At 41.0% G+C, this 27,303-nt stretch overlaps 1 protein-coding gene across 2 annotated transcripts; it reads left to right on the top strand.

The window, feature by feature from the left end:
- Positions 1-9,633: 9,633 nt before the first annotated feature.
- On the top strand, positions 9,634-18,579 carry LOC130884306 (arylacetamide deacetylase-like 4). 2 transcript variants are annotated; one of them, XM_057785419.1, is made up of 4 exons: positions 9,634-9,801; positions 14,328-14,544; positions 15,250-15,313; positions 17,805-18,579. In XM_057785419.1, exons 1-4 carry the CDS (start codon positions 9,634-9,636, stop codon positions 18,577-18,579), a joined length of 1,224 nt encoding a protein of 407 aa, XP_057641402.1. The 2 variants fall into 2 exon arrangements, with proteins under 2 accessions (XP_057641402.1, XP_057641403.1); XM_057785420.1 differs by having other exon boundaries at positions 14,328-14,499.
- The last annotated feature ends 8,724 nt before the right edge of the window (positions 18,580-27,303 follow it).

The following is a 27,303-nucleotide window of genomic DNA, read 5'->3' on the forward strand; positions in this document are numbered from 1 at the left end:
CAGAAAAACTAAACTGATCACAAGGAGAAATAAGGTAGTGTCAGGCAGATGCCATGTAGCTACTGAAGGAGAAAGACACTGGAACCTTACCAGTAAACCACAGCCTTGTGGAGATACATAGATTAATACAAATGAGTTAATTTAAAATATAAGTGCTAGCTAGGAATACACTTAAGCCATTGGCCAAACAGTGTTGTAATTAATATAGTTTTTGTGTGGTTATTTGGGTCTGGTTGGCTGGGAAGTGAACATGCAGTCTCTGTTACAGCATCTGCATGCTTGGTGAGTGCACATGAATTCTTTACACTTGCCAGTTGTGTGTTGACTATTGATGTTTCCTCAGAGAAGGAGAGGGTGGGAAAGGCCAGGGGACCAGCACCCGAGGCTTCAGCTACTTCTCCCAGAGATCATTGCACGAGCCCTCAGGTCTATGGGAGGGGCAAAAATACATGGGTGGGAAGACCAGGAGAGGGGGCCCCCATCTATGCAGCTCTGGGGAACCTGTTGTTCATTGTAGGTGAAGACTTTCCAGTGTGGCTGCTTTGGGGTTACCCATGCTCCTGTCAGTAACCCCTCACTCATGCTAATAAGGAAGCCAATAAACTCACTGGATCCCAGGGTGGGATGTGGTGGGATCATACTTTGGTTTGTCATTAGGATCTTATGAGGAGAGAATAGATGTCCTACTCCAGGGAGAGAATTTTAGCAACAGCAAGTACAGTTGTTACATTCCTGGGGTAAAAGTCTATGGCTGGGGTAATGGCTTTAAGAATATGATAAACTGATGATGATGTAATATCCAGGTATGTATAAAAGCTCTCCTCTACCCCACATATGGGCGTTATAATCATTGTGTGCTTATGTGATTGATGTGACAGAATAAACTACCACCATTTCCTCGTGAAGGCTGGATTTTAAGTATTGAGCAGTCCTTTCATGCTGAATACTTAGAAGGCCTGGGTGGCCTTATTTATGCTATTATTGCTAGTTGGTAAAACTGTGGAAGGGCCTATCTTGTGTGTTGTTTGTGAAATCTTGCCATGTCCCTACCCAGTAGCTGCTGTGTTCTGCCACACTGGGCTGGACATCTGTTCCAGGTTATGTAATTCCTGAGAGTTTGCAAGTTCATTTCCATGACATCCACCACATGGTTTAAATTATATTTATATTGTTCTTGGTGGTTTTTTTTTCAATCATCCTGTTTCCATAACAGCACAGAGATTTGTTGGATCAGTGTGGATAATGAGGTTACTGCCTGTGCTGTTGATTGCTGGAAAGCATTTAGGTTATATCTGAAGTTAAACTAGTTTTTCATAATTTCCTGGATTTCTTCTTCATGTGTGTTGAAAATTGCTAAATTTTCTATTATATACATTTTGCAAATATTGTAGGTGTTCTTTTAGTGGTATTTATCAGTTGGTGGTAGCTCAGGAAAATTACATGGATGTATATAATGCACTTTAAACATTGCACCAATAGGCATTAACTTTACTGTGACAAAAATTTCTTTCTTAATTTAAGGTGCATCTGGGTTGGTATTGGTTTATAGGTTACTCCCCATAGGAAACTGTCACATTTCTTAATATAATCATATGAAGTCATCAGCATTATATGAAGTTATGAGCTTATGAAGTTTTAGAGATGGTAATGTGAACCCTTTGGTCCACAGGGTCTGCTGTTCTCATACTGTGTGTGTCTCTAGTGCATGTGATAGGGTCCTTGTGATGCACAGTTCACATTAAAAGCCAAGAACTGTAGTTGAAGGTGGATATGGCAAAAACCTCTGTGTTCTGTGAGGTTAGGTCATGTTGAATGGGGTGGGTTTTATACTGAGCATTGTATAGCAGCTCATAACCAATCTAATGGTAAGATACCATCAAAATACTAATTTGACAGTTTCAGGAAAAATGCACGGAACTGGAAGATTTTTTATTAAGTGAGATCACCTAGGCACAGAAAGGCAAACATTTCATGTTCTTTTTCATGCATGGGTCTAGCCTTTAATTTTATGTATGTGTGTTTATGAGGGAGGGAGTGTAGGTAGATGCCAGGAAACTCGAAAGGGCCCTGTGAGGATAAAAAGAGGCTTCAAGGGAGAGCTATTTTGGGAGGCAAGTGAACACATGTGGCGTGAAAATGAAAGGGTGATGGGGAATCTCAACCAATCACCTTGTTTGTGGGGTGTGTTCCCCCGAGGCCCCGATAGCCTATAAAACCATCCATGTGCGCTTGTTTTCCCTCTTTGTTTTCCTGTGCTTCGCGGGAACTCTGGCTTTGTAAGTCCCCCCTTTCTTACCCTTATTAAAGCTAAATATTTTTATAATAAAGCTAGTCTGGTTAATTCTATCGAACACCCGCCAACAAAAGGGGACTGCTGTGGAATAATTCTCTTATATGCTGTAAACATTTATCACTTGATTGGATTATTTGTTCTTTTGATGACCAATCTCTTGAGTTCTTTGTATATTTTGGAGATCAGACCTCTGTCTGATGTGGGGTTAGTGAAGATCTTTTCCCATTCTGTAGGCTGTTGTTTTGTCTTGTTGACCATGTCCTTTGCTTTACAGAAGCTTTTCAGTTTCAGGAGGTCCCATTATAGAGTATTCCTTAGGTAGCTCTTACATCTTAAATAAACCTATTTCTATTAACCTGTGTCTCACCATGAGGCTGTGGTCTACTGGTAAGGTCCCTATGGTTATGGTGTGTCTGTCTCCTTCAGCAGGTATATGAGGTCTCTGACTGACTCTGCATGCTCTCTATATTTCTGCTTGGATTTCCGACATGGATTTACTCTGCTAAACTATTGGCTTTATTCATTATCCAATAAAAGCAACACATATATAGGAGGACATTCCATATCATCTCCCCTTTTCTGTATAATTAAAAAGGAAGGTTTTAACTTTAACATAGTAAAATTACATATACAAAACAGTTATCAAGCAAGAATTACAGTTACAATATTTTTTGTGAGTCTAAAATTTTATATTTAATTTATCTTTCATCATAACTAAGGAAAACTATAATTATAACTATTTGTCTTCAACTCCATCAAAGATCATAGAAGGGTATATTATATAAGTAAACAGGAAGTGCATTGTAAGCATTTTCCAAAGCTCTAGAATTGACAGAGACATCTTGCTGCCTAGATAGTCACCCAATGTTCTTCTGTAACATTGAGGCATCCATATTTAACCTACAGGCCCATAGTATCTGACAGACTTTCCAATGAAGCAGGTAATTTGAAAGGGTGTTTTGCCTATATTGTCAGTTTGTCAGTAACATTATTCTGTGTCCTGCAGTTGTCTGGCAGCTTCTGTGAAGCAGGAAACCTGAAGGACTATCTGTCTTTTGGAATATTTAGCAGTCACTTTTTTTGTGTATCCTGCATATCCAGTTCATACAGAATACCATCAAGCAGTCCAGGCAAGAACAGTTTCTTACCTGAATGGCTAGCCTTGTCATATTGAAGGGAAATTCAATAACGGGTTTCTTAGTGCTCATCAACCTCTCTGAAATAATTGCTGCTTCCAGAAGCAAACATGTATCACTGTTGAGAAAAGTCTAAGTTCTTAAAACCGTTTTAATGCTATATTCTGTAGGTCTTTGAAGTGTTGAAGATTATCTATCTAACTGAAATATATCTCTATATATCTAGAAAACTTAGCTAACAAGACTACAAGTTTGATTATTATAAATGACTACCTATTAATCTGCAATTTTAATTATACATTACATTTTAAATGAGCTGTTGAAACATAATACCTTAAGCAAGACAAAATACATATAAAAACTGACCTTAAATTTATATCAATAGATCAAGATCCATACTAATGATATTCATCTCTGTATCATATCTCCCTTATTTTTATAAAAAGAGATTGATTGTGAACATTAACAATTTATACCTAACCCCTTTTTAAATGAAAGCAAGCATTTATAAACAATTATTTTGGTAATTTGGGCATAGTTTTCTCCAAATTGCTTCCTGCTTTTTGTTGGGTAAAGTATTTTTAGGGTTCAGGGAGAACTTTCAGGGGAACTTGTTCCATCAAACCACATTAGCCTGGAAGGAATCCACAGGTTCTCTTCTTCTGTGGAAACAAAAGCAGAACCTCTTTTCCAAATCAATATATCTTTAGAACCAAATTTTGAAGTCAAAATATTTTTATGTTAGTTTAACTTGGCAGCCCCTAGAATCAAATGTCCCTTTGCAGTCAAAAAATTCAAAGAAAATGCAATAATATACACACTCCAGACTCTTTGTGTATATTCCATCTTTATGTGGCTTATTTTTCTTTTCTCCTTTAATCTATGACTGTACTCTTTTGTATTACTTTTACTGTCTCTTTAAAGACTTTTGTTTTATCTATAATTTTCTTTCTTCTTTCTCCTAAGCTTACATACATTTTTAAAACACACTGTTTCATTTAGAGGTCTTTTATGTCTGAATTTGTCCTATTGTGTATCTGAAATCCTTTTCTGACAAGGAACATTTTAAAATGGTAAGCAGTGTGGTGGTGGCAGCCTTGAATGCTGGCTCCTCCTCTCTTGGCCTTTCAATATGGTAGAGGTACATTTATTGCTAGCTCTGGGACTGCTGGGTGGGAGCTGTGTTCAACACCTCAACTCTGGCAAGCACCGTGCAGCACATAAACCCTTTTTGTTTTAATAAAAGCTAAATCTATCACGCAGTGTGCTGTGTGGCCTGAAAATGTCTCTGTGTATGGCAGTCATGGCCACAGGGAAGAATAAAGCACTCTTGAAAATATTTAAGCAAGTGGGAGTAATAGGAAAACACGAAGATTGTACAATCAACAGAATGGTAAAAAACAGACACATTTCATTCTAAATGTTTATAGTCTTAGTTTCTTAATTAAATGACACAGAATAGCATCTTATATTAAAGTCTCCAAGAAATGTGCCTCACAATATAGGACAGACAATACTTATGACAAAAGGATGGGAAAATATATTCCAAGTAAATGAATCTAGAAGACAAGCAGAAGTTGTTGTAATAGCTGACACAGCTGACTTTAAACCAAATCTAGTCATAAGAGATAAAGGTCACTGCATAGTGATTAATGGGAGAATACATCAAGAGAACATTTGGTTCTAAACATATACACACAAAACATGGGTATACCTAATTTCATAAAATAAGCATTACTAAAAGGCCAAAGTAACAGGTTATACCCAATACAGTAATAGTGGGAGATTCTGTTGCCTCCACTTACCAGCCAATGGGTCATACAGTATTGCTCCCATAGAGAAACGCCTGAAATAAATGACATCACAGATCAAATAGATTTGACATCTATAGAACATTCAATCCCACGTGAGAATACTCTTTTGTTCAGAAGCTCATGGAATTTTCTCAAAAAAAAAAACAAAAAAAACAAAAAACAAAACCAGACCATGTATTATAACACAAGACAAGTATTAACAAATATGGGAGAATTGAAGTAATTCTTTGTGTTCTACCTGATTATAATGGAGCAAAACTACAACACAACACTGAGAGAAACTATAGAACATTTATATGTTCATGAGATCAAATTTCCTGTTATTGAATATTGAATGGAAAAGTGATGAAATCAAGAAATTTCTGAAATGAATAAGAACGAAAATACAGTATATCAAAACAATAGAATACATTCACAGCAGTCTAAAAGGGAAATCATAGTGCGAAATATTTATATTAAATGTCAGATAAATTCCAAATAGATAATTTTGTGCTCTGCCTTAACACTTCAGAAAAACCAGAGTAGACCAAACCCAAATTCAGTAGATAAAAATAAAAATATTAAGATCAGGGGAGAACTTTATGAAATAGAAATAAATAGAATACCTCGATCCATCGCCAGATGAAGGTTCTAAGGTGATATGTAAGACATTCATCAGTATAGGATAGGGTCATTTCAGGTTCCCTCTCCTCAGTTGCCCAAGGTACCAGCTGGGGACATCTCCCTGGACACCTGCGAACCCCTCTAGAGTCAAGTCTCTTGCCAACCCTAAGATGGCTCCCTTAGTTAGGATATATACTTCGCTGCTCCCGTATCCACCCTTCCTATATCCCAACCATCCCAATCCCCCGAGCTCCTCCCATCCTCCCCTTCTCATGTTTCTCATCCCATTTCCCCTTTGCCCCATGCCACCTCCCCCGCAAGTTCCCAGTTTTTGCCCTGCAATCTTGTCGAGGTAGAGACAGAGACTCAATTTGGAGCAACGGTCTGAGCTCTTAAGGTCCAAATGAGGAGCAGAAGGAGGGAGAACATGAGCAAGGAAATCAGGACCACGAGGGATGCACCCACCCACTGTGACAGTGGATCTGATTTATTGGGAGCCCACCAAGGCCAGCTGGTCTGGGACTGAATAAGCATGGGTTGAAACTGGACTCTCTGAGCATGGCGGACAATGAAGGCTGATGAGAAGCCAAGGACAATGGCACTAGGTTTCGATCCTAATACATGAACTGGCTTTGTAGGAGCTTAGCCTGTTTAGACGCTCACCTTCCTGGACGTAGATAGAAGACCTTCGTCTTCCTGCAGGGCAGAGAATTTGGACTGCTCTTCAGTATCGAAAGGGAAGGGGAATGGTGTGGGGGGTGGAGAAGAGGAGTGGGGATAGGGGGAGGAGAGTGGGGGGAGGGGGCAATATTTGGGAGGAGGGGAGGGAAATGGGAAACGGGGAGCAGGTGGAAATATTAATTAAAAAAGAACAAAAAAAAGAAAATCAAAAAAAGAAATAAATAGAATACAAAGAATCAATAAAACAAAGTATAGATTTTTTTTTTGTAATGATAAATATGTTGACCAACCCTAATAAACTAATCAAGAGAAAGAAAGCTCAGATCAAAAACTCTTTTTTTTTTAAAGATTTATTTATTATGTATACAGTGTTCTGTCTGTCTGTATCCTTGCTGGGCAGAAGAGGGCACCAAATCTCATTACAGATGGCTGTGAGTCACCATGTGGTTGCTGGGAATTGAACTCAGGACCTCTGGAAGAGCGAGCAGTCAGTGCTCTTAACCTCTGAGCCATCTCTCCAGTCCAGATCAAAAACTCTTAAGACCAAAATAGAATTATCATGATAGATATTTTAAAAATTCATAAAATTATTAGTGCAGTCCTTAAAAGATCATATCCCACTGAGTAGGAAATGATAAGATAAGTGGATGAATTTTATATGCATATTATTTATCAAAATTAAACATTAGAGATAAACAATTTAAATCCATGACAAGCATCAAGATCGATATAGGAAACAAATCTTCCAGTAGAAACAGTTTTGGCTCAGATGCATTCATTGTACCAATCTACCAGACTTTCGAAAGAGAACTAACGTCAATGCCTTTCAAACTATTTCATAAACTAAGAAAGTTGGAAATGAAACTGTATGAGTCATTTTTGTGTGGCTCTGATAGACACTATGACCAAGGTAACATATGGAAGGAAGAATTTATTTGAACTTGTGGTTCCAGAGAGGTAAGAATCTGTCATGGTGGGGAGGCGTGACAATATGCAGCAGGCATGGTGGGAGGAACAGGATGCTGAGGGCTCACATCTTGAACTCTAGTCAGGTGGTAGAAAAAGCAAACTGGAAATGGTGCAAGTCTTTAAACTCACAAAGCCTCCATCCAATGACTTACCTCCTTCAACAAGACCGTGCCTTCTAAACCTCCTCAAGAATTCCATCATCTGGGGACCAGGTGTTAACATACCCAAGCCTGTGGAAGGGGACATTCTCATTCAAAACACTACAATTATTGAACTCTTTTATGAAGTTAGCATTATCCCAATAGCAAAACTTGATAAACACACACAATCAAATTATATATATCAACTTTTGGGAGAAAGATGACATTTCTATTGTTGAGATGGAATACTGAAGTTGCCCACTGTTAATATGCTGGGATTAATATGTAACTTTATATCTAGTAATATTTGTTCTATGAAGTTGGGGGTAGCTGTATGCAGTGTGTGTATGTTTAGAATTATAATATCCTATTCATGAGTTGTTCTTTCAGCCAGGATGAAGTGACCATTGTCTCTTCGTATCGGTTTTGGATCCAGACTATTTTTTTCATAATAGAGTAGCTGTAGTGAGGTCCTCTTTTTTTTTTTTTTTTTTTTTTGTTCCATTTGCTTGGAATAAGTTTTCCGTCTTTTCACCCTAAGATACTTGTTTATTTTCTACGACTAGGTGTGTTTTTCTTGAGGGATCAAGTAGACCAATCCTATTTTTTCTCTTTCATAAAAGTTATCTATTACACTGTGTGTTTATGATGTGTCTGTGAGTGTGCACTGTGTGCTTGTGGAGATCAGAAGACACCTTTCAGCAACTGGGTCCTGTCATCTTGTTTCTGCCACACCGAGTGCTCCAGGAGAGCTGCTCCGTGAGTGTCTGGATGACTGCCTCTGCTTCCGGTTTCATGAAAGGAGTGATAATATTTTAGATGCATGCCACTGTATTTGAGTTTTTTTTAATTGGGTATCCAGGGATTGATCTCAGGTTTACAGGTTTGTGTGCCAACCGTTTTACCTGCTGCACCACATCACCGTCCTGGATAACTTTTTAAAATTACTTTTATTTACACGTGCCTCTGTTGGCACGTCACAGTGCATGTATGAAAGGCAGAGGACAAGTTTCAGTACTTGAATTTCCTCTTTTCTCATCATGTCAGTCTTAGGGATTGAACTCATGTCGTCAGCCTTCACCCCAAGTACCTGTCACTGTTAAACCATGTCACCAATCCTAAGTCGATGATTTTTTTTAAACCAGAAAATTATCTGCAAACCTCTGCATCCTGGATGGGGTACTGGATAATGGGAAGGTAGTGAGCCAAGAAGTTGGGAATGAGGTGTGTGTTCCTCACCCTAATAGACTCTGGTGTGGAAGGGGGGCATTTCTCAAGTGATGCAGTTGAAGGGCCTGCACATTAAGACTGTATAACCCATGTCAGACCTCTTCCCCAAATTCCCCAGTTGCAGGGATGTATAAGAGTCTCATAACACTGTGAGAAACCCACCTCTCAAATCCACTGTTGTCTGAGGTTTTCTGTCCTTCCCGGTCCCCACAAAGAAATCACACAGAGGTCTATATTAGTTAAAAACTGACTGGCCTAGTATCTCGGGCTTCTTATTAACTCTTACAACTTATATTAGCCCATTATTCCTATCTGTGTTAGCCACATGGCTCAGTACCTTTTTCAGCGAGGCAGTCACATCTTGCTTCTGTGGTTGGGCCAGGACTGTGGGCCAAGCTTTCCCCCAGAATTCTCCTGTTCTCATTGACCCACCTCTATTTCTTGTCTGGTTGTCCCACCTATACTTCCTGCCTGGCTACTGACCAATCAGCATTTATTTAAAATATAATTGACAGAATACAGACAATTGTCCCACACCAATCCACCTTGGTGGGCGAGATATGATTTTCTGTTCTTTTGCTCCCCAGGAAACAAGTACCTCTCTTCTTTTTGGCTGGCTTATGTGGCTATCTGGAGTACAGGTCAGTTTAGGAGCATGCTTGAAGCATTGGGTTGGAAGACGCAGTGTATAAAAGCAGCTTAGCTGTTTCTTTCAGAGCTTTTGAAGTTAGTTCTTCAGGACAGCAGCTCCTAAGGGTTTGGGGGCCATGGCTGTCCTGTGGCTGCTATTGTTCGGGGGACTGACCACATTCTTCCTGGGACTCTTTGTATGGGCTGTGGTTAAGCATTTTCTCACGACAGAAGTTCCTTCCTCTTTAAAGCATCCAGTCAAGTTGAGGGTCATGCATTGTTTTGTGCTCTTCCTCATGGCCTTGGTGAGTTTGCTCTTGGGGACACCACGGATTGGGGGTGCTGTTTGTATCTTATTGTTTCTTCTATTTTCATTTCCCTCCTCTCTTTTCCTAGATTCCCACTAGACAGAATCTGAGGAATTTCAGAATCATGGGAGTTTCCTATGTTTCTTCTTTCTTCCCCTGTTCTCCCTGCTCCTTTTTTTCTTCTCACTCATATTTCCTTTCCCTTCTTTCCTTCTTTCCTTCTTTCCTTCTTTCCTTCTTTCCTTCTTTCCTTCTTTCCTTCTTTACTTCTTTCCTTCCTTCCTTCCTTCCTTCCTTCCTTCCTTCCTTCCTTCCTTCCTTCCTTCCTTCCTTCCTTCCTTCCTTCCTTCCTTCTTCACCATTCCCTTTATCTTTTTTCCTTTGAGATAGTCTCACTATATAGTCCAGCCCAGCCTTGAGCCCACTGCTTCCACCTCCCGAGTGCTGGGATTACAGGCTGCATGACCTGTAATGCAGCATCTGGGTCCTGTCATCTTGTTTCTGCCACACCGAGTGCTCCGGGAGAGCTGCTCCGTGAGTGTCTGGATGACTGTCTCTGCTTCTGGTTTCATGAAAGGAGTGATAGTATTTTAGATGCATGCCGCTGTATTTGAGTTTTTTTATTGGGTATCCAGGGATTGATCTCAGATTTACAGGTTTGTGTACCAATCGTTTTACCTGCTGCACCACATCACCGTCCTAGATAACTTTTTAAAATTAGTTTTATTTACACATGCATCTGTGCGATCTGGGGATCGCAGTGAATTTCAGATGGAGTTGCTGGCCACCGAGCGCTCATCATCTGAGAGGTTCCACCATTGCCTTCAACCACAGCTCCATCCTCTTCTTTCTTCCCATCTGCCTGACTGCAGGTGCTTTTGGCATCAGTGTGAGAGACCCTGAGACCATAAATTAGCTTGTTCAACTTTGTCCTGAGCACAGGGCAGGCACTGTTTACAGGGCAAATCATGCATGTGATAATCACTCAGCCTTTCAGCCTGGCTGCCCTGGAAAGCTGAGCTCTGTGCCAGGGTTGGGGCTTGAGATTGGGGTCAGGGATCAGCACCTGCCAACAAGTGCAGCACATATAAAAAGAATATGGAAGATAGGCAATTTGAAAAAGTCCCGATGCTCCCGTACTGGGGTGTGGGGATCCTTGGTAGTGGCCAAATAGAACAGTTATTACCCCAGAGGATTGTTTAAAGGGAAGAGGTAGGAGAGAAGGGGTGGGAAGCACTCAGCCAAGCAATCTGATGAGCATTTCTGCTTGGCTCTCATTGGCTGTGAGAGCTTTTTGTTTAACCTGTGTTTCAGAATCCTTATGGGAACAAGGGCATTTTTTCTGATCAGGTAGGTGGAAGTACTGGATTTCAAGTCATAAATATTCCTAGGCTTTGATAAGTGGTAAAAATGTATGTTCCTATGCTGTTGGGATTTTTCACGAGGAAAAATGGACCGTGTTGGAGAAATAAAAAGACTGACAATTTCAGGCTAGGCTAGAGCCCAGCACCACAAATGAGGGCCCTGGGTCTCCAAATGCCCCCCCCCCGGCATCTGGATCTTTCTAATCGCTAGAACTTATTTAAGAATAGGCCCCAATTCTCTGAATTTTGATCATACTGTAAGAAGATACGGACTAGGGTGCTTGCTGCAAGATAGTGTCTTCTAGACACGCCAGGGAAGCTGCGCCCATGAAATCTCAGCTATGGTTGATGAGATTTGACTGCCTAAATAAGGCCTGCACAATGGCAATACCAGGTGCCATGCCATTGCGGGTGGGGGAAATTGCACAAAACCTCAACGTTAGATGAAGAGCTACAGGTAATCAACGGCTGCACAGAGAGGAAGGATCCGTTTTCTCCAGGGCGAGTTCTGCGCTAGGTCATCTAATCCCAAGTTGTCAGCCCTAAAACATGTTCATAACAGCAATGCTAAGTGAACACAGTTGGTGGTATATACACATGCAGCATGCATGTGTGTGTATGTGTAACATACTAATTAAAGAAGGGGTCATAAATTTGAGAGGGAGTGAGGAGGAACAGGGAATAGAGAGCTAGAAATGATACAAATGATATCAATACAGTACTCATGTATGAAATTCTCCAAAATTTAAGAGAGAGAGAGAGAGAGAGAGAGAGAGAGAGAGAGAGAGAGAGAGAGAGAGAGAATAGCCCCTAAGCTAAATACTCACAGTTGACAGATAGTACAGGTTTTCACCTAAGATGAGGTGATGATCTAGGGTTGGTCCTGCAGCATGTGCTTCATATATAAGAGGACCCTGCCTCTTCTATCCATCCAAAGCCCCTCGGGCATGCTGTCCAGGAGGGAGGAGAACAAGAGGAAATCCAGGTGTTTTAATGTATGAAGATGTAGACAAGAGGATGAGAAGTTTAAGGAGAAGAAAGAAACCTGGAAAGATTCTACAGTTCTCAAATAAGAGCCTACTCTTGGTCCCAGACGAACACAAATTTGAGAGCCAAAAACCAAAGGAATGAGCTTTGTAGTCTGCCAATTTCCTCCTCCTTCTTAGGTCCCTTCCATGGACGTCAGTTTCTCATTTGCAGACAAGGGAGGTTGGTGTGCAGTGATAATGCCCAGTGCTTTCCAGTTAGCTGGAAGTAGGGCTCACATTTGAAATCATGCTCGTTTGATTGCAACCATAAATTCTTTCCAGTTCCTCAGTTGCATCTTATTGAGCAACTCTGAACAAGGCACTTCAACACTGACATGCCTCAGCTTCCCATTTTGTCACAGAGCAAATTCTTGTGCTTGACTTAGAAGGCTCAAGCAAGTTGGTAACTGAAACTACTTGGGCTAGCGCTGACACATTATAGGTACCTGGTAAGCTCCTGTTGCTATAATTTTTGTTGTTAGCCCACCATGGTGCTCTCCTTATGACAAAGAAGTACCCCAAGCATGAAGTCCATAGAGGATACAATCCAGTGACTGTGAGCATTTAGCACATACACTGTGAGACCCTGTAATGTTTCCTGAAACATAGCTATAATTTATATTAGCAAAGATATATCAGAGTGAGCATATTAGCTTAAAATCAAATTGGAATGGTCAGTGAATTGGTTCACTGGGCAAAAGCTCTTGCCGTGAAACCCGATGAGCTGAGTTTAAACCGTGGAATCCACATGCTGGAAGAAGACAACTGACTCTAAACTGTGCCCTGACAACCTTATATACGCATTACCCCTTTCTTCCAAATCAATAAATAAAAACAAAGCCACAGAACCCATTTGGGGAGTGTGTGCAGGCCTTTTTATCCCTGTGTTAGGGGCCGTATCACATCCCTAGTTCATCATATGACTTCTTCCAGTCCATGACACACACAGACTAAGCGTCCCCCATAGCCCAAAGCTGTGAGTAGCAGTGAGTTGACATTGCTAAGAAACTGTCGTTGCCATCTCAGGCTGGGTACAGTCACCCAGAGAGCAAAAGACGCTCAATGTTTTGATTTCCTTTATTTTGCTGCGTTGAAACTCTGACCGTAAATGATTTAGGGGAGGAAAGGATTTATTTCAGGCTACAGCCTCCAGGTCGCTGTTGATCACTGGAGTTAGGACAAAAACTCAAACAGTAATTTGAAGAAGCAGAAACCAGAGAGGAACACTGCTTCGTGGGTTTCTCAAAAGATCGTGCTTATTCAGCTTTCTGATATAGCCCAGGCCCATTTGGCTAGGGAATGGTAATGCCTATAGTGGGCTGAACCATCCTTTAACATCAATTAACAACCAAGACAATCTCACACAGCAATCTCCTCGGAACAATCTGATCTTGCAATGTATCAACTGAATCTATTCTCAGGCAACTTTTGGGTGTGTCCGTTGACAACTAACTGGGACATTGAAGTCAGGGCTATCACCTGGGACATTCAGTTTTGTCTTTCTTAATGACTAATGGTCACTTAGCCCTAAGCTGGTTTTCCTTCAGGCCAAGTCTTATTTTTTTATGTTGCTCTAACAGTACCACAGACCAGGTGATTTACAGACAATAGAAGGTAGTTTGTCTTACAGGGTTTGTTTGGAAAACCCACGAACTAGGTGTCATCAGTGGGCCTTCTTTGTATCATCCCATGGTAGAAAGACAAGTGTGCCTATGTTCATAAGACAGAAAATTTCAGCCAAACTCACTCCCCAGGAGACTGTGCCAGAGGTAATGATTCCTTTCCCTTCATCATGAACTTAATCCACACATGGGGCTTCTGTGTCACCACCATTTAAATGATTGATCTTTTAACACTGACAATGACAATGACATTTCAACATGAATTTAGAGAAAACTAATACTTGGGTCCCAACATCATCATCCTCCAGTGGAGGTTTTTTAGGAAGAAAAGTATGAACTGCCTTCCTCATATGGAAGAGTTCAAAGTCAGTTGTATGCCCGTGAGACTGTTGTACATGTAGGAGGCAGGTGAGAAATGGTGACTATGTTTGAACTATGGTAAGTAGTTGCAGCTTCTACCTTCCTGCTCTACAATCCCCTGCCCTCACCCCTTCATTTTTCTCCAACAGGGGAACACACTAGAGAAACTGAGAATTTGCACTATGAACAAGTTTGTTCAGGTTATTTGTGATATAGGGGCCATAAAGAAGGACCCTACTGTGCTGGTAACCAACATGCGTTTTGGATCAATCCCTGTGAGACTGTTCCAGCCCAAGACGATGTCCTCCCAACTCCGGAGAGGCATCATCTTCTACCATGGAGGGGCTGCTATCTTTGGTAGTCTAGGTAAGTAGCTTCCATGTGGGACAGGAGAGGAAGGACCCCATGACAGGCAGAGTCTTGTACACATTCCCATGAGGACCTTTTGGGGTGGGGAGAGTCAAAACAAATGGAAGTTAGAACTTCTGTTAGAGACTGTAGACGGAAAGACTGGGGATCAAATCAGCCGGTCACATAGTAATCTCCATGGCAATATTTTCCGTACTAGTCTGTGTCCAGGTTGGGACAGCAATGTCTGAGTGGAGCTATTCTGGCACTGGGTGTCACTCCCTCTTTCCCACTCAGAGCACTGGTTATTCCTTTTTTTTTTTTCCCACAAAGGCCCCATACTTATATGCATCCTTGAGCACAGCTGGATCGCTGTTGTGAAAATCTATTCACCTCTCCAGCTCTGCTTTCCCACAGTGGTGGACTAGCTCCACTTTCCATAGTTCCATTTAGTCTTCTCTCCCTAGAGAAGGGCCCTTAAAAACACACTATAGAACCCACTCCTGCACACTTCAGCCTTTCCCATGCACCTTAATGTCTCTCCCATTTGGTCACTTTGACTTCTCCTTGCTTTTGATATACTGAAGCATGTGAGATTCTCTGAACTTCAGAGAGGAAATGTCAGCCATGTCCATTACGGTAGCTGCTATTCATGGGGCTGCAGCATTGCTAAGTTCTGTGTGTTCTCCTCACAACTGTTCCATGCTGGACCTTCTATTGCAGACACATACCACAACCTGTGCAGTTTTCTGGTCCGGGAGACAGACTCAGTATTGCTCTCAGTGGGGTGAGTGGCCTGAGAATCCTGGGACTGTTGATGACTTCTCCATTGGAGGCAGCATTTGTAGTGTGGGGTTTTTAAAACTAAAGATCTCCAAAAGAAGTCCAGGGATGCTGATTCTCTTGCACATGGTCCCATATACATGGGCACACTATAATCAAAACAACAGAAGTCTGAAAAGATGCCCCCAACTTGCAATGCGAATACGAGATTAGAGAGTACCATGCCCATATCAAGGCTGGGTGAGGCAATCCAGTAAAAGAGAAAGGATCCCAGGAGCAAGCAAAAGAGTCAGAGACATCCCCACCCCTACTTTTAGGAGCCCCTCAAAAACCCCATGCTAAACAACCACGGCATGTATGCAGAGAGCCTAGGACAGACCCATGTAGACTCCATGATTGCTGCTTCAGTCTCTGGGAGCCCCTATGAGCCCTGTTTGTAGATTCTGTGAGCTGTGTTCTCCTTAACCCCTCTGGCTCTTACGATCATTCCTCCCCCTCTCTGTGGGTTCCCGAGTTCCACGTAATGTTTGGCTGTGATCTCTGCATCTGCTGCCATCAGCTGCTGGAGGAAGCCTCTTTGAAGATGATGGGGCTAGACACTGATCTACGACTACAGCAGATTATCTTTTTTCTTTTTTGTTAGTCATGTTTGGTTCTGTCCTAAGTCTCTGGGCTATCCAGATTCCTGTTCCAGGCAGTGTCCGGCATGGGCTTCTTCTCATGGCTTGGGCTTCAAATTAGGCCAGTCATTCTCACAATGACTTTTAAGGTCTATGTTAAGAAAAATCTTAATATGAGTCACTCTGCCAATACAAAGAACTCCAATTAAACTAAATTAGACCAAATCAAATGCCTGTGTTTAATTAATGACGTACTCCCAGGTGGTCGGGAGCATGGCACGGCAAAGACAGAGGAAGCACACGTGCAAACCCAAAACCACGTGTTCATTTTTCCCCATCCCCACAAGCCTAAATACCCTGTGGGAATGGTCCTGACCCTCCCTGGGGAGGGGTCAGTGCTTGGCAGGCTAAGAATTGGAGTCCAAGCGCTTGGCAGTTTGGGGTAACAGTTCCAACTCAATATTACATTCTAGCCTCTTTGGATATAGGGGTGTCAGAGGGCTGGGGTCTCACTTTTGACCAAACAGTCTAAACTTCTAAACTTTTCCTCAGAAAACAGTATGACTGAGATTTTCACAGCAACAACCCTACTCTTGGCACCAGCTCCAGATTAGTTATTTTTAATAGAAACTCTCTGACTATAAACAATTTAAGAAAGAAAGGGTTTATTTTGGTTTATGGTTCCCAAGGGTCAGAGGCCATAAGGGCAGGGGAGGGAGGGATGTCAGCAGGAAAACGGGGCAACACATCTCACCCGTACATGGAAAGCAGAAGAAACCAAAACAGGAAGCAGGGTGAAGCTGTGGACTCTTCTAGTCAGCCTTCAGTGACATACTTCCTCTATCAAGGCCACATCCCCTAGAGGTTATAACCATCCCAAACACCACCACTGAGACCAAGTGTGTTTAAATACATGAGTCTATGTGGACATTTCTCATTCAACTGTCATATGGAGTTTAAAAAAGCCTATGTGTTTTAGTCTTAGCAGACCTTCATCACGCAAATGAATAACTATATCCATGAGAATCGTTACATCGTTCCTCTTGTAGCAGTCCCAAGAGTCCCTCCATTAGACTATTAGGGCCACGGTCTCTCCTCTGGCTTTGATGGAAGTGGCAGGGAGAGTCTGATGCACGATGTTCAAAACAGTGCTGGCTGGGCTGCAAGGGTGAGAGCTGGAGCTGTGAGTTGGTGGCAAGTGGCCATGGATGTCTGATAGCTTTCTCAAGGTGTGCGTGGGGCTCAAAGTGCCCAGAACAGGCACAAGAGTAGTCCAGTTGGTTGTTTGACTATTAGCCACTTCCTCATGGCAACCAGAGCAACAAGGAAGAGTTTAAGAGCTCTCGAATAAGAGGTAAAACTACCCCCTTGTCACACTTTTAGCTTAACTACAGAAAAATAAACATCGAAAGGAATGTTTATGGACAGACCTTAGTATTAGCATCAATATCATTTTGAAGGGTTTCTAGCTGTAGTTTTAACAATGATCAGCACGTGCCCAGTACATCAGGAGAGGTGTCCCCCGAATCGGTGTCAATAGAAGTAGCAGTAGTTCCAAATGACTTTTCTGGGTATTTGGTGGCTAATTGACTTCTAAAGGCAACAGCTTTGAACTCACCTTATCCTGTGTGTGGTTGACTCATCCGAGAGAAGCATGGTGTGGGCGGGAATGGAGAATCCTGGGTTGAATGAATGACTCTGAGTATGCTCCTCAAGTCCATGTAAGAAAAATGATGGCTACCATGTTTACTTATTAGAAACACTCTGTGGATCGAGTCATATTCAGTCCCCTCTGAGAGTGGAGGATGGGGATTGAAATGGCCTCCAGTTCCCCCTTTGTAAATAAGCACGCTGTGTTTGCTCTTTCTCCCTTAGATACCGCAAGCTTCCTCACTACCACCACCCTGTCCTTTTCAATGACTGCCTGAGTGCCACGATCCAGTTCCTGAGAGGCCTGGAAACCTATGGGGTAGATCCCTCTCGGGTGGTGCTCTGTGGAGAGAGTATTGGAGCTTGGGTTGTGGCCACTATCGTCCAGGTCTTGCTAAGTAGCCCTAGTCTCCCCAAGATCAGGGCTCAAATCCTGATTACGCCAATAATCCAGGCCATTAATTTCTGCTTACCATCTCATCAGAAGAGTAAAAATGTCCCATTTCTTACTAGAGAATTCATGATTTTCTTTTTGTGTAAATACCTGGCCATTGACGTCTCTTGGAAAGATGCCATGTTGACAGGTGCTGTCATACCTCTGGACAAGTGGAAGAAGTACAGGAAATGGATCAGCTCTGACAACATCCCCAGAAGGTTCTGGAGTCAAGACTTAAAGCCTGAATTTCTTGGATGTTTTAATGAGGCTGCCTATCTAGAAACAAAACACATTTTCGATGTACAAATTTCACCTGTCTTAGCAGATGACAAGGTCATTGCTCAGCTCCCTGAGGTATTCCTGGTGACCTGTGAGAATGACATCCTCCGGGATGATGGCTTGCTTTACAAGAAGCGCTTTGAAGACCAGGGCGTCCCTGTGACCTGGTACCATGTGGAGGATGGCTTTCACGGGTGCCTAGTATTGTTTGATTGGAAATTTTTGTCTTTCCCCTGCTCAGTGAAGATAGTCAACACTGTTGTTGGTTACATAAAGAACATATGACAGTTACCCTGAGCTCTGAGTGTAAAGAAATAAAAGGTTTCCCGTGCTGTGGGCTTTGCTGAGTTTTGTTCTGGGCAGAGAAGCTTACATCATGCAGAGTCTAAGAGAGCAGGATGAAGTAGAAATCAAAGACCTGGTAGCTTTACAGGAAAGAAAACCCAGCGTATGTGCTTCCAAGGTGAATTAGTCCGTGTTCTAGCTTACACTGTCATCAGCTGCTGCCATTCAGGGGACAGAAACATCAAAGTGAGGAAATAGGTCTGGGACTTTTGTGCAGTTCTTTTGATATGAGATTTAAATTTTCACAATAGCAGCTAATTAAAGATGAAAGACACGAAGATCAAGATAAAAATGAAACTCAATGTATGCAGCTAAATGTGAGAATTGTGCAGAAACAGAATACCAAATTTTAATAACACCAGAAGAGAAACTACATCTGGGTGTAAATTTAAAGAGGAATTCCAACAGAGCATAATCAAGAATTTGAGGTTTTTCATAATAGGTATTAATTTAGTCACGGCTTTTTGAGTTTTTGAAATATCAGAGATACAATTATTGAGATGTAACTATGGGATACATTTCTCCAGAAAGTCCTCCTTTCCCTTCTCCTGTGCTTATTTTTAAGATTTTTAAATCATCTACCACCTTCTCTCTCTCTCTCTCTTTCTCTCTCTCTCTCTCTCTCTCTCTCACACACACACACACACACACACACACACACACGTGCCACATAGGAAAGAGAACATATGGTTTTGTCTTTTGGATCCTAGTTTAACTCAATATTATATTTTCCACTTAAATCCATTAAAATTTTTTTTACCATTCTATTTTCTTTGATGTCTGAATAAAAATCCATTGTGTAAGGCTGGTAAGGTGGCTTAAAGGGTAAAGACACTTGTCACCAAGTATGATAACCTGATTTTGATTCCATGGACCCATACGGTGGAAGTTAAAAAAAACCAACTCCCCCAAATGTCTTCTGACCTCCATTTGTGTACTATGGCAGGTGTCCCTCCCCCAGACACACAATAAATGAATAAGGTAATAAAAAAACATTCCACTGTGCCTGAGTACCACACTTTCGTTATCTGTTCATCTATTTATGGGCATCCTGCCTGATAGCATTTCTGCGCTGCTATAAATAGATCAGTTATTAGTTAGATGTTCCGGTATCCCTGTAGGCGGATATGGAATCTTTTGGGTGGATGCCCAGGAGTGGTATATCTGGGTCATTTGGAAATTTGGTTTTAAGCTTCCTAAGAAACCTTTACACTGATTTCCCTCATGGCAGTACAAGCTTATACTTCTTTTTTTAATTGATTTTTATTGAGCTCTACATTTCTCTCCCTTCCCTGCCTCTCCCTCCCCTCTTCAACCCTCCCTCAAGGTCCCCATGCTCCCAATTTACTCAGGAGATCCTGTCTTTCTCTACTTCCCCTGTAGATTAGATCTATGTAAGTCTCTCTTAGTGTCCTCATTGTTGTCTATGTTCTCTGAGTTTGTAGGCTGGTTTTCTTTGCTTTATGTTTAAAAACCACCTATGAGTGAGTACATGTGATAATTGTCTTTCTGTGTCTGGCAGTTTATACTTCTACTGGCCAGTGGGTATTCCTGTTCTTTCATACCCTCTTGGGTATCGGTTATTTATTTATTTATTTATTTTAATTTGACAAGAGCCATTCTTGTGAGAGTAAGGTGGAATCTCTGTATGATTTCATTTTCCTGTCTCTGATGGCTCAATATTTTGAGCACTTTCTCAATTATTTGTTGACCTTTTGTATTTTCTCCTTGAACAAATCTGTTTTAAGCTCCCCAGCCCATTTTTAGAAAATTCTTTCCTTGTTTAATTTTTTTTGGTTCTTTGTATTTCCTAGATATTTATCCTTTATCAGGTTTCCATTTGCATTTATATCATCTGGCAAAGATTTTCTCCCTCTCTGTAGGTGACTTTCTCAATTAACAGCTTCTTCTGCTGTACCTAAGCATTTTAACTGCAGGAGGTTCTCGTTGTTGATAATTGGTCTTCTTTCCTGAGCAATTGTTTCCAATTGATAAGTCATTTCCTATGCCTGTGTCTTGAATAAGTTTTCCAATTTTTCCATGAGTTTTAGGCCCTGTATTAAGATCTCTGATCCACCAAGAGTTGATTTTTGTGCAAGCAGAGGGATAAGAGCCTAGTTTCGTTCTTCTACGTGGGACGGTTTTCTGGTATCACTTGTTGAAGAGGCTTATCTTTTCTCTGGTAAGTATTTTTAGCATCTTTGTCAAAAGCCAAGTGGCTTCCGGTTCATGGGTTCATATCTGGGTCCTCTAGTCTGTTCCCTGGATCTTCCTGGTTCATATCTGAGTCCTCTAGTCTGTTCCCTGGATCTTCCTGGTTCATATCTGGGTCCTCTAGTCTGTTCCCTGGATCTTCCTGTTTGTTTTTGTGCCAGTAATAGCACACTGTTTTTATTATCATACTTTTATTGTATACTAATAAAAACCTTACTGAGAAAAAAAAACAATATAAACACTCCCATTAACATAAGTCTCAAAAATATCTAGGAATAAATTCAACCAAGGATGTGAAAGTCTTTATAATGAAAACTTTAAGTTGCTGAAGATAGAGACTGGGAAAAGACCAGGAGATATACCTCTCACACTCATGGATTGGTAGAATTAACATTGTAAAAAAGATTATCCTACCAAAAGCAAGTTACAGATTCAATGTAATCCTAAGCAAAATCCCCATGACAATCTTCACAAAACAGAATAAACCATCTTAAAATTTATATAGAATCATAAAAGACCCCAGATAGCCAAAGGAACTCTAAGCAAAAAACAAACAAAAAAATTTAGGTTGGAGGAATTAGTATACCAGATTTCAAGCTATATTACAGAGCTACAGTAATATAAAGAGTATATTATTGACAAAAATCAGACAGATTGATCAATAGAACAGAATAGAAAATTCAATCACAAATGTCATCTACAGCTTTCTATTTTTGTCAAATGTGCCAAATATATACACCAAATGAAAAATATACACCAAATGAAAAATATACACCAAACCTAAACAAATGGTGCTGGAAAACTAGATGTCCACATACAGAAGAGTGAACCATATCTATAAATACATTAAAAAAAAAACTGACTCCAAATAGATCAAAGGTCTTAATGTGAAACCTGAATTGCTGAAACTTCTAGATCAAAACACAGAACAGTAGAGGCCCACAAAGAGTAGTTACAGAAAAGGAATTTCTGAAGAGGATTCCATTTGCTCAGCAATTAACACCAACAATCGACAAATGAGATCCCACAAAACTAAAAGGTGTCTGTGTAGCAATGGAAATAGCCCACGGAGTGAAAAGGAAGTTCATTGAATGGAGCTCACTTTTACCAGGTATCCATCCAATAGAGGATTAATGACCAGCACGTTCAAAGAACTCTCTACTTAATTTTTGACTGGATGAGCTGTCTGTTGATAAAAATAGAGTTCTGGAGTCTTCTGCTGTTCTTAAGATGGATTAACCTGTGATTTATTTTTACCTCTAGCAGAATATTTGCTATGAAATTAGGGTGCTCATATTGTGTGTGTGTATGTCTAGGATTATAACGTACTCTTGATACATTGTTCCCCTAATCAGTATGAAATAAGTTTTTTCATCTCTTCTGACTAGATTTGGTGTAAAGTCAATTTTATCAGTTATTAGAACAGCAATTTCTGTTGCTTCTTAGTTGATTTGCTTGGAATATGTTTTACATCCTTTTGTCTGTACTTTATGGCACATTTATTGGAGACAATGAAGCATTCATTTTAATCCAAACTGCTCTTTTGTGTCATTTGAATGAGGGGATTGAGACTATAAATATTTAGAGTGATTATTAAAATATGTGTATCAGTTCCTGTCATCTTGTTGGCTGTACAGTGTTTGTTTCTTTTTAATTCCTCCAAACTTAACTTTTATTCTGGTATGATTTATTCTTCTGTGTGGCCATAAGAGCATGTTTGTCTTTCTGTCCAGTTTGAAGAATTCCTTCAAGTATCTTGTAGAGCTTGTGAAGTCATCATGAATTCCTTAAGCCTGTTTTTATTGTGAAAAGTTTTGCCTTCTCCTTCAATTATGACTGGTAGTCTTGCTGGGTATAAAATAGATTTGAGTGCTGTTGTTATTCACCACTTGAAGAACATCATTCCAGCCTTCCTGACTTTTATAGTTTCTGATGTGAAATCTGACGTTGTTCAGACAGGCCTGCATTTGTATGTAACTTGTTCTTCTTTTCTGTCACTTTCAATACATTAAATATTCAGTTGTTTAGTAATGATATTGCAAGGGGAAGTTATTTTTTGGTCTTTCCTGTTTGATGTTCTAAACTATTCCTGTGTCTATATAGTTGTTTCTTTATCTAAGTTAGGGAAATTTTCTGCTATGATTTCATTGAAGATATTTTCTATATGTTCAGAAAGAAATTCCTCAGTCTCTTCTATTCAAACTATTTTATAAAACTTTTTATTGATTCTTTGCAGATTTTACATCATGTATTCTGATTCCATTCATTCCCCTTTCTCTTCGTTTCTGTCCCGTTACCTTGCAACCTCCCCCACAAAACAAAATTTAAAAACAAAACCAAAACAAAACAAGACAAAAACCAAACAAAATAAAAAAAACAAATTATAAAAATCCTAGCATGGAAGCTGCAGTGTGGCTCAGTGAGTCACTATCCCCTTTATTCCATACATCTTTAATTCTAAGTGTTCATTGCAATGAGTCATTGGTCTGGTTTGAGGCCATAGGTTTCTACTACACCCTCACTGGGATTCCTGTTGGATAACCTATTGTTGCCTTGTGTCATGGAGATCGTGTTGCTTTGGGTTTTCAGGACGGGTACCTTCACATGCTCCAGCAGTTCATAGATGAGGTGTTGGGGTGGAAAACCTTGTAGCCCTGGTTCTAGGCCTGGGTGATAGCTGGGTTGGTCAGCCAGCCGGCCTTTCACTCCCTGTTATCACTCCCTGGGGTGAGCTCTTCAGCTCTGTCTCAGCTGGCTCACCCCATGTATTGGACAGCAAGGAGTGGGACCAGTTCTCCTGATCTTCCACCCTCACATCCCAACTACTTTTAAATTTTATCTTTTCAGTGTCCTTAATATCTTGCTATTCCATATCATAACTTTTTATTAATTTATTGTTGTCCTTGTTCAGATGTTCCAATTATTCTACCTTGGCTTTGAGCTCAAATATTCTATCCTTGCCCGTGATTCATTCTCTTGGTGAAGCTTTCCACAGACTTTTAAGATTTAACTTACGTTTTTCATTTCCATCAGTTAAGTTTGGTTATCTTTAAATATTTCTTCTGTCTTCTTATCGAATTCATCTTTCATATCATACATCATTTTCCTGATGGAGGTGGGTCTTGTATTTATCTGTTGCTTTCATTGGTTAATTAATAAAAAAACTGCCTAGGCCCACTTGATAGACCAACCCTTAGGTGGGTAAAGTAAACAAAACAAAATGCTGGGAGAAAGAAGCTGAGTCAGTGAGTCGCCATAATTGTCTCACTCCAGACAGACACAGGTTAAGATCTTTCCTGGTAAGCCAGCTCGTGGTACTACACAAAATATTAAAAATGGGTTAGATCAATATGTAAGAGCTAGCCAATAAGAGGCTAAAACTAATGGGCCAGACAGTGTTTAAAAAAAATACAGTTTCCATGTAATTATTTCGGGACATAAGCTAGCCATGTGGGCGGCCGGGTGCCGGGGACGCAGCCCTGCCGCTCTTATTACAACAGAGTGGATATTTACAGCCCTGCCGCTTGTATTACTACATTTTCCTTTTTAAAAATACATCTACTTGTGTTCCCTTAGGGTGATTTTAAGAGCTTATTTTCTTAGAGTTTCTTAAACATACACATAATTGTTCTTTTAAATTCTTTTCTTAATTACATCTAAGCCACCTTTAGAAGAGGCCATTATTGTGGAATTGGTGATTTTTGGAGGAATTAAATTTTGTTGGCTTTCAAAAAATATTATTTGTTGCCTTTTTGCATGATGACTTGTGCATTTGGAGCTTGGTGACTGGATTTTTAAAAATATACTAACGTATCACTATTCTATTAGGGCAAGTCTATAACACTGTGACTGAGGGCAAAGGGCAGGCAGATCTGGAGCTTCCCATGCACATTGATCTTATCTGAGTGACAGTGAGAGCTGGAACCTCTTACGTGTGCTATACTCACTGGGACAATGGTAGGGCTATAGCCTCTTGGTAGGTCTGAATTGTTCCCATGTGCTGTGCTAACCGGAGCTTAAAGGTTTCTTTGAAGATGGCAGCTTGCATATGCCAAGTTATGGTGACACTTCAGTAGCTGCTTCAGAAGGCAGGAACAGAGTCAGTTCCAAGGCTTCAGGGATAGGACCAGATTATGTCTACTAACTTTGAAATTCCTCACCCTGCAGAGCTCACCCAGTTAGATCCATCTGAAGAGCCAATGGTTCTACAGAGTTGAGCTGGCTCAGTTTTCATCTTGATTTGATCCTGAAGTGTTGGATGACTCTTACGAGTAAACAGATATTGATATGGGTCAGGAGTTGTACTTTTTAGGTATTATCACTGAGTGACTGGTATTCTTTATGACGTCTGAGGCCTGGAGGACCAAGCTTCTCACTTGACACCCCACAGCTGCAGTGGAAACACCTGGCTCTCTGTCTTCTCTGGCACTGGTCTCCGCATGGTCTTCACATCCATGATGATGTGAAGGTGTCGAAACAATCATCGATTTTTCTTTCCAGGAGTGCTGAGAACTGCTTTCACACCGACAAGCTTCCCTTAAGGTTCATTCTGAGAGCTGTGCATATTAATGATGTCTCTGATTACACCCTCCTTAGTGAATCCATACCCTTGATGAACAAGGATGATTTGGGCCTCATTCCTGCTGCAGAAAGACTAACAGGTAGCGTGACCTCTTCTGAAATCAAGGGCACTGGTCAGAGCGCAACTCACTTTGCTTCCAGCTGTCTCGAGAAACAAATTCTCAGTGAAGCTATGGGATGATTTCAGTGGGAATTTTCAGGAAATAGATGTGAGGGAAGAGGCAGAGAAGGGAGAGTGTTAGCTGGAGGAAGCACAAGTTTTCCTGGGATCAAGTTGCTAACTGTAATATAAGCCAGTCCCTCTCTAACGAGAGACAGGTTCTTGAGCCAAGGAAATGAGGACAGCTCTGAAGACCACCTAAGCATGGAAAGTACATTTTCTAAAGGAGTAAGATGCAGATCTTATATGCCATTGTCTACATCAGGCTTTCTTTTGGGCCACCAGCCAGTTCCCAAATCATGACATAGAGACTTATTATTAGTTATGAACGCTTGGCTTTATCTTTCGCGTGTCCTATTAACTCTTATAACTTAAATTATCCTATTTATGTTCGTCTGCATTTTGCTCTGGGACTTTTTTTTTACCTTCCTTTTATCCTGTATGTCCTACTCCATGTCTGTCTGTCTGACAGCTGCCTGACTTGCTGTCCCTGGGCATCCCCCTCTCTTTATCCCTTGTTCTCTCCTCTCATTTTCTCTTCTCTTCTCCTGCTTATTCTCTTTGCCTTCCAGCCCCACCTATCTGTCTACTGCCTATCTATTGAGCGTTCAGATTTTTATTAGACAAATTAGGTGCCTTAAGCAGCAACACATCTTTACTTAGTTAAACAAAAGCAATACAAACACATGCCACACACCTTTACATAGTCAAAGTAATATTCTGCAACACAAACAAATGTAACACATCTGTACATAAACCAATCTTTCACAACAACTGTCAGTGTTACCAAGGTCATTGTCCTTGATTAGCCCATTTCTCTTTAATGTTCACAGGGAATGGTCAGGGGACCTCTGTACTTCATGCTGTGAGTGCCCACCATAGATTTCTGGTCGGTCAGTGTTTGTTAGATACCTCTGTAATAGCCATAAACCCCACTACTACCCACAATATTCAAGTCATGAAGTTGCCGATGCTCTTCTGTGTAACCATAGCTTTTCTTGGATCAACTCTTTCACCTGTGATTGATGGATAAATGATATCTTGTTGGTGTACTGGTTATGCTGGGGTCCCTATAAATATTTCTTCCTGAAAGACAGTAGAGGGAGGATCATCACTCCTATACAAAACTCTCCGTTGGTGCTCAAGTGTTGGCATGCCTGGTACCTGTAGGCACATCTGGGCTTGACTTAGAACAGTTCATCCAACTCTGGGCTCCTCTGCCTTCTGCACTCAGAGAGCAGAGAGCCCATCTGAGGTAAAATCGTCAGAAATGAGAAAAGACTTGCTAGTTTAGCAAGTGTTTACAAACTGGATGGCCTCAAATTCCTTAAGCAAACTGTTGCAGAAGGGGGTTCATATCTCCTGATACTCAGCGAAGGGTCAGGCTGTGGACTCCTGTGCTTCAGTGGATGGACAGATGCTGGGAAAGCTCCCATCCCGTTCCTCTTTGTAATCCTGTCTTTCAAACTACCTTGGGGATCCAGGTCATCTTTCTTTTTCCCTTTGTTCCTTGGGGAGCAGGTTCCTCTGGATCCTGTTGACCTGTGTGGATTTCCCAGAGGCTAGATCAGGCCACTAAGTCAGGTGTAGTCCGAAAGGAGTTAGTGGAGGTGGTAGGCCATAAAACTGAGTCAGTTGTTCCCAAGGAAGATCTTTGGGACAGTTGCTTCTCAGGGCCTCTGAGAGCCGGTTGTTGGAGCCTTGGTACC

The sequence above is a fragment of the Chionomys nivalis genome, chromosome 11, assembly GCF_950005125.1.
Source record: "Chionomys nivalis chromosome 11, mChiNiv1.1, whole genome shotgun sequence".
Classification (NCBI taxonomy): Eukaryota; Metazoa; Chordata; class Mammalia; order Rodentia; family Cricetidae; genus Chionomys; species Chionomys nivalis.

Excerpts from the sequence above, each read along its gene's own strand:
- LOC130884306 (XM_057785419.1), top strand. The coding sequence starts at position 9,634 with ATGGCTGTCCTGTGGCTGCTATTGTTCGGGGGACTGACCACATTCTTC. Across the intron at positions 9,802-14,327 it reads TGCTCTTCCTCATGGCCTTG|GGGAACACACTAGAGAAACT; the intron begins GTGAGTTTGCTC and ends TTTCTCCAACAG. Across the intron at positions 15,314-17,804 it reads TCAGTATTGCTCTCAGTGGG|ATACCGCAAGCTTCCTCACT; the intron begins GTGAGTGGCCTG and ends TTTCTCCCTTAG.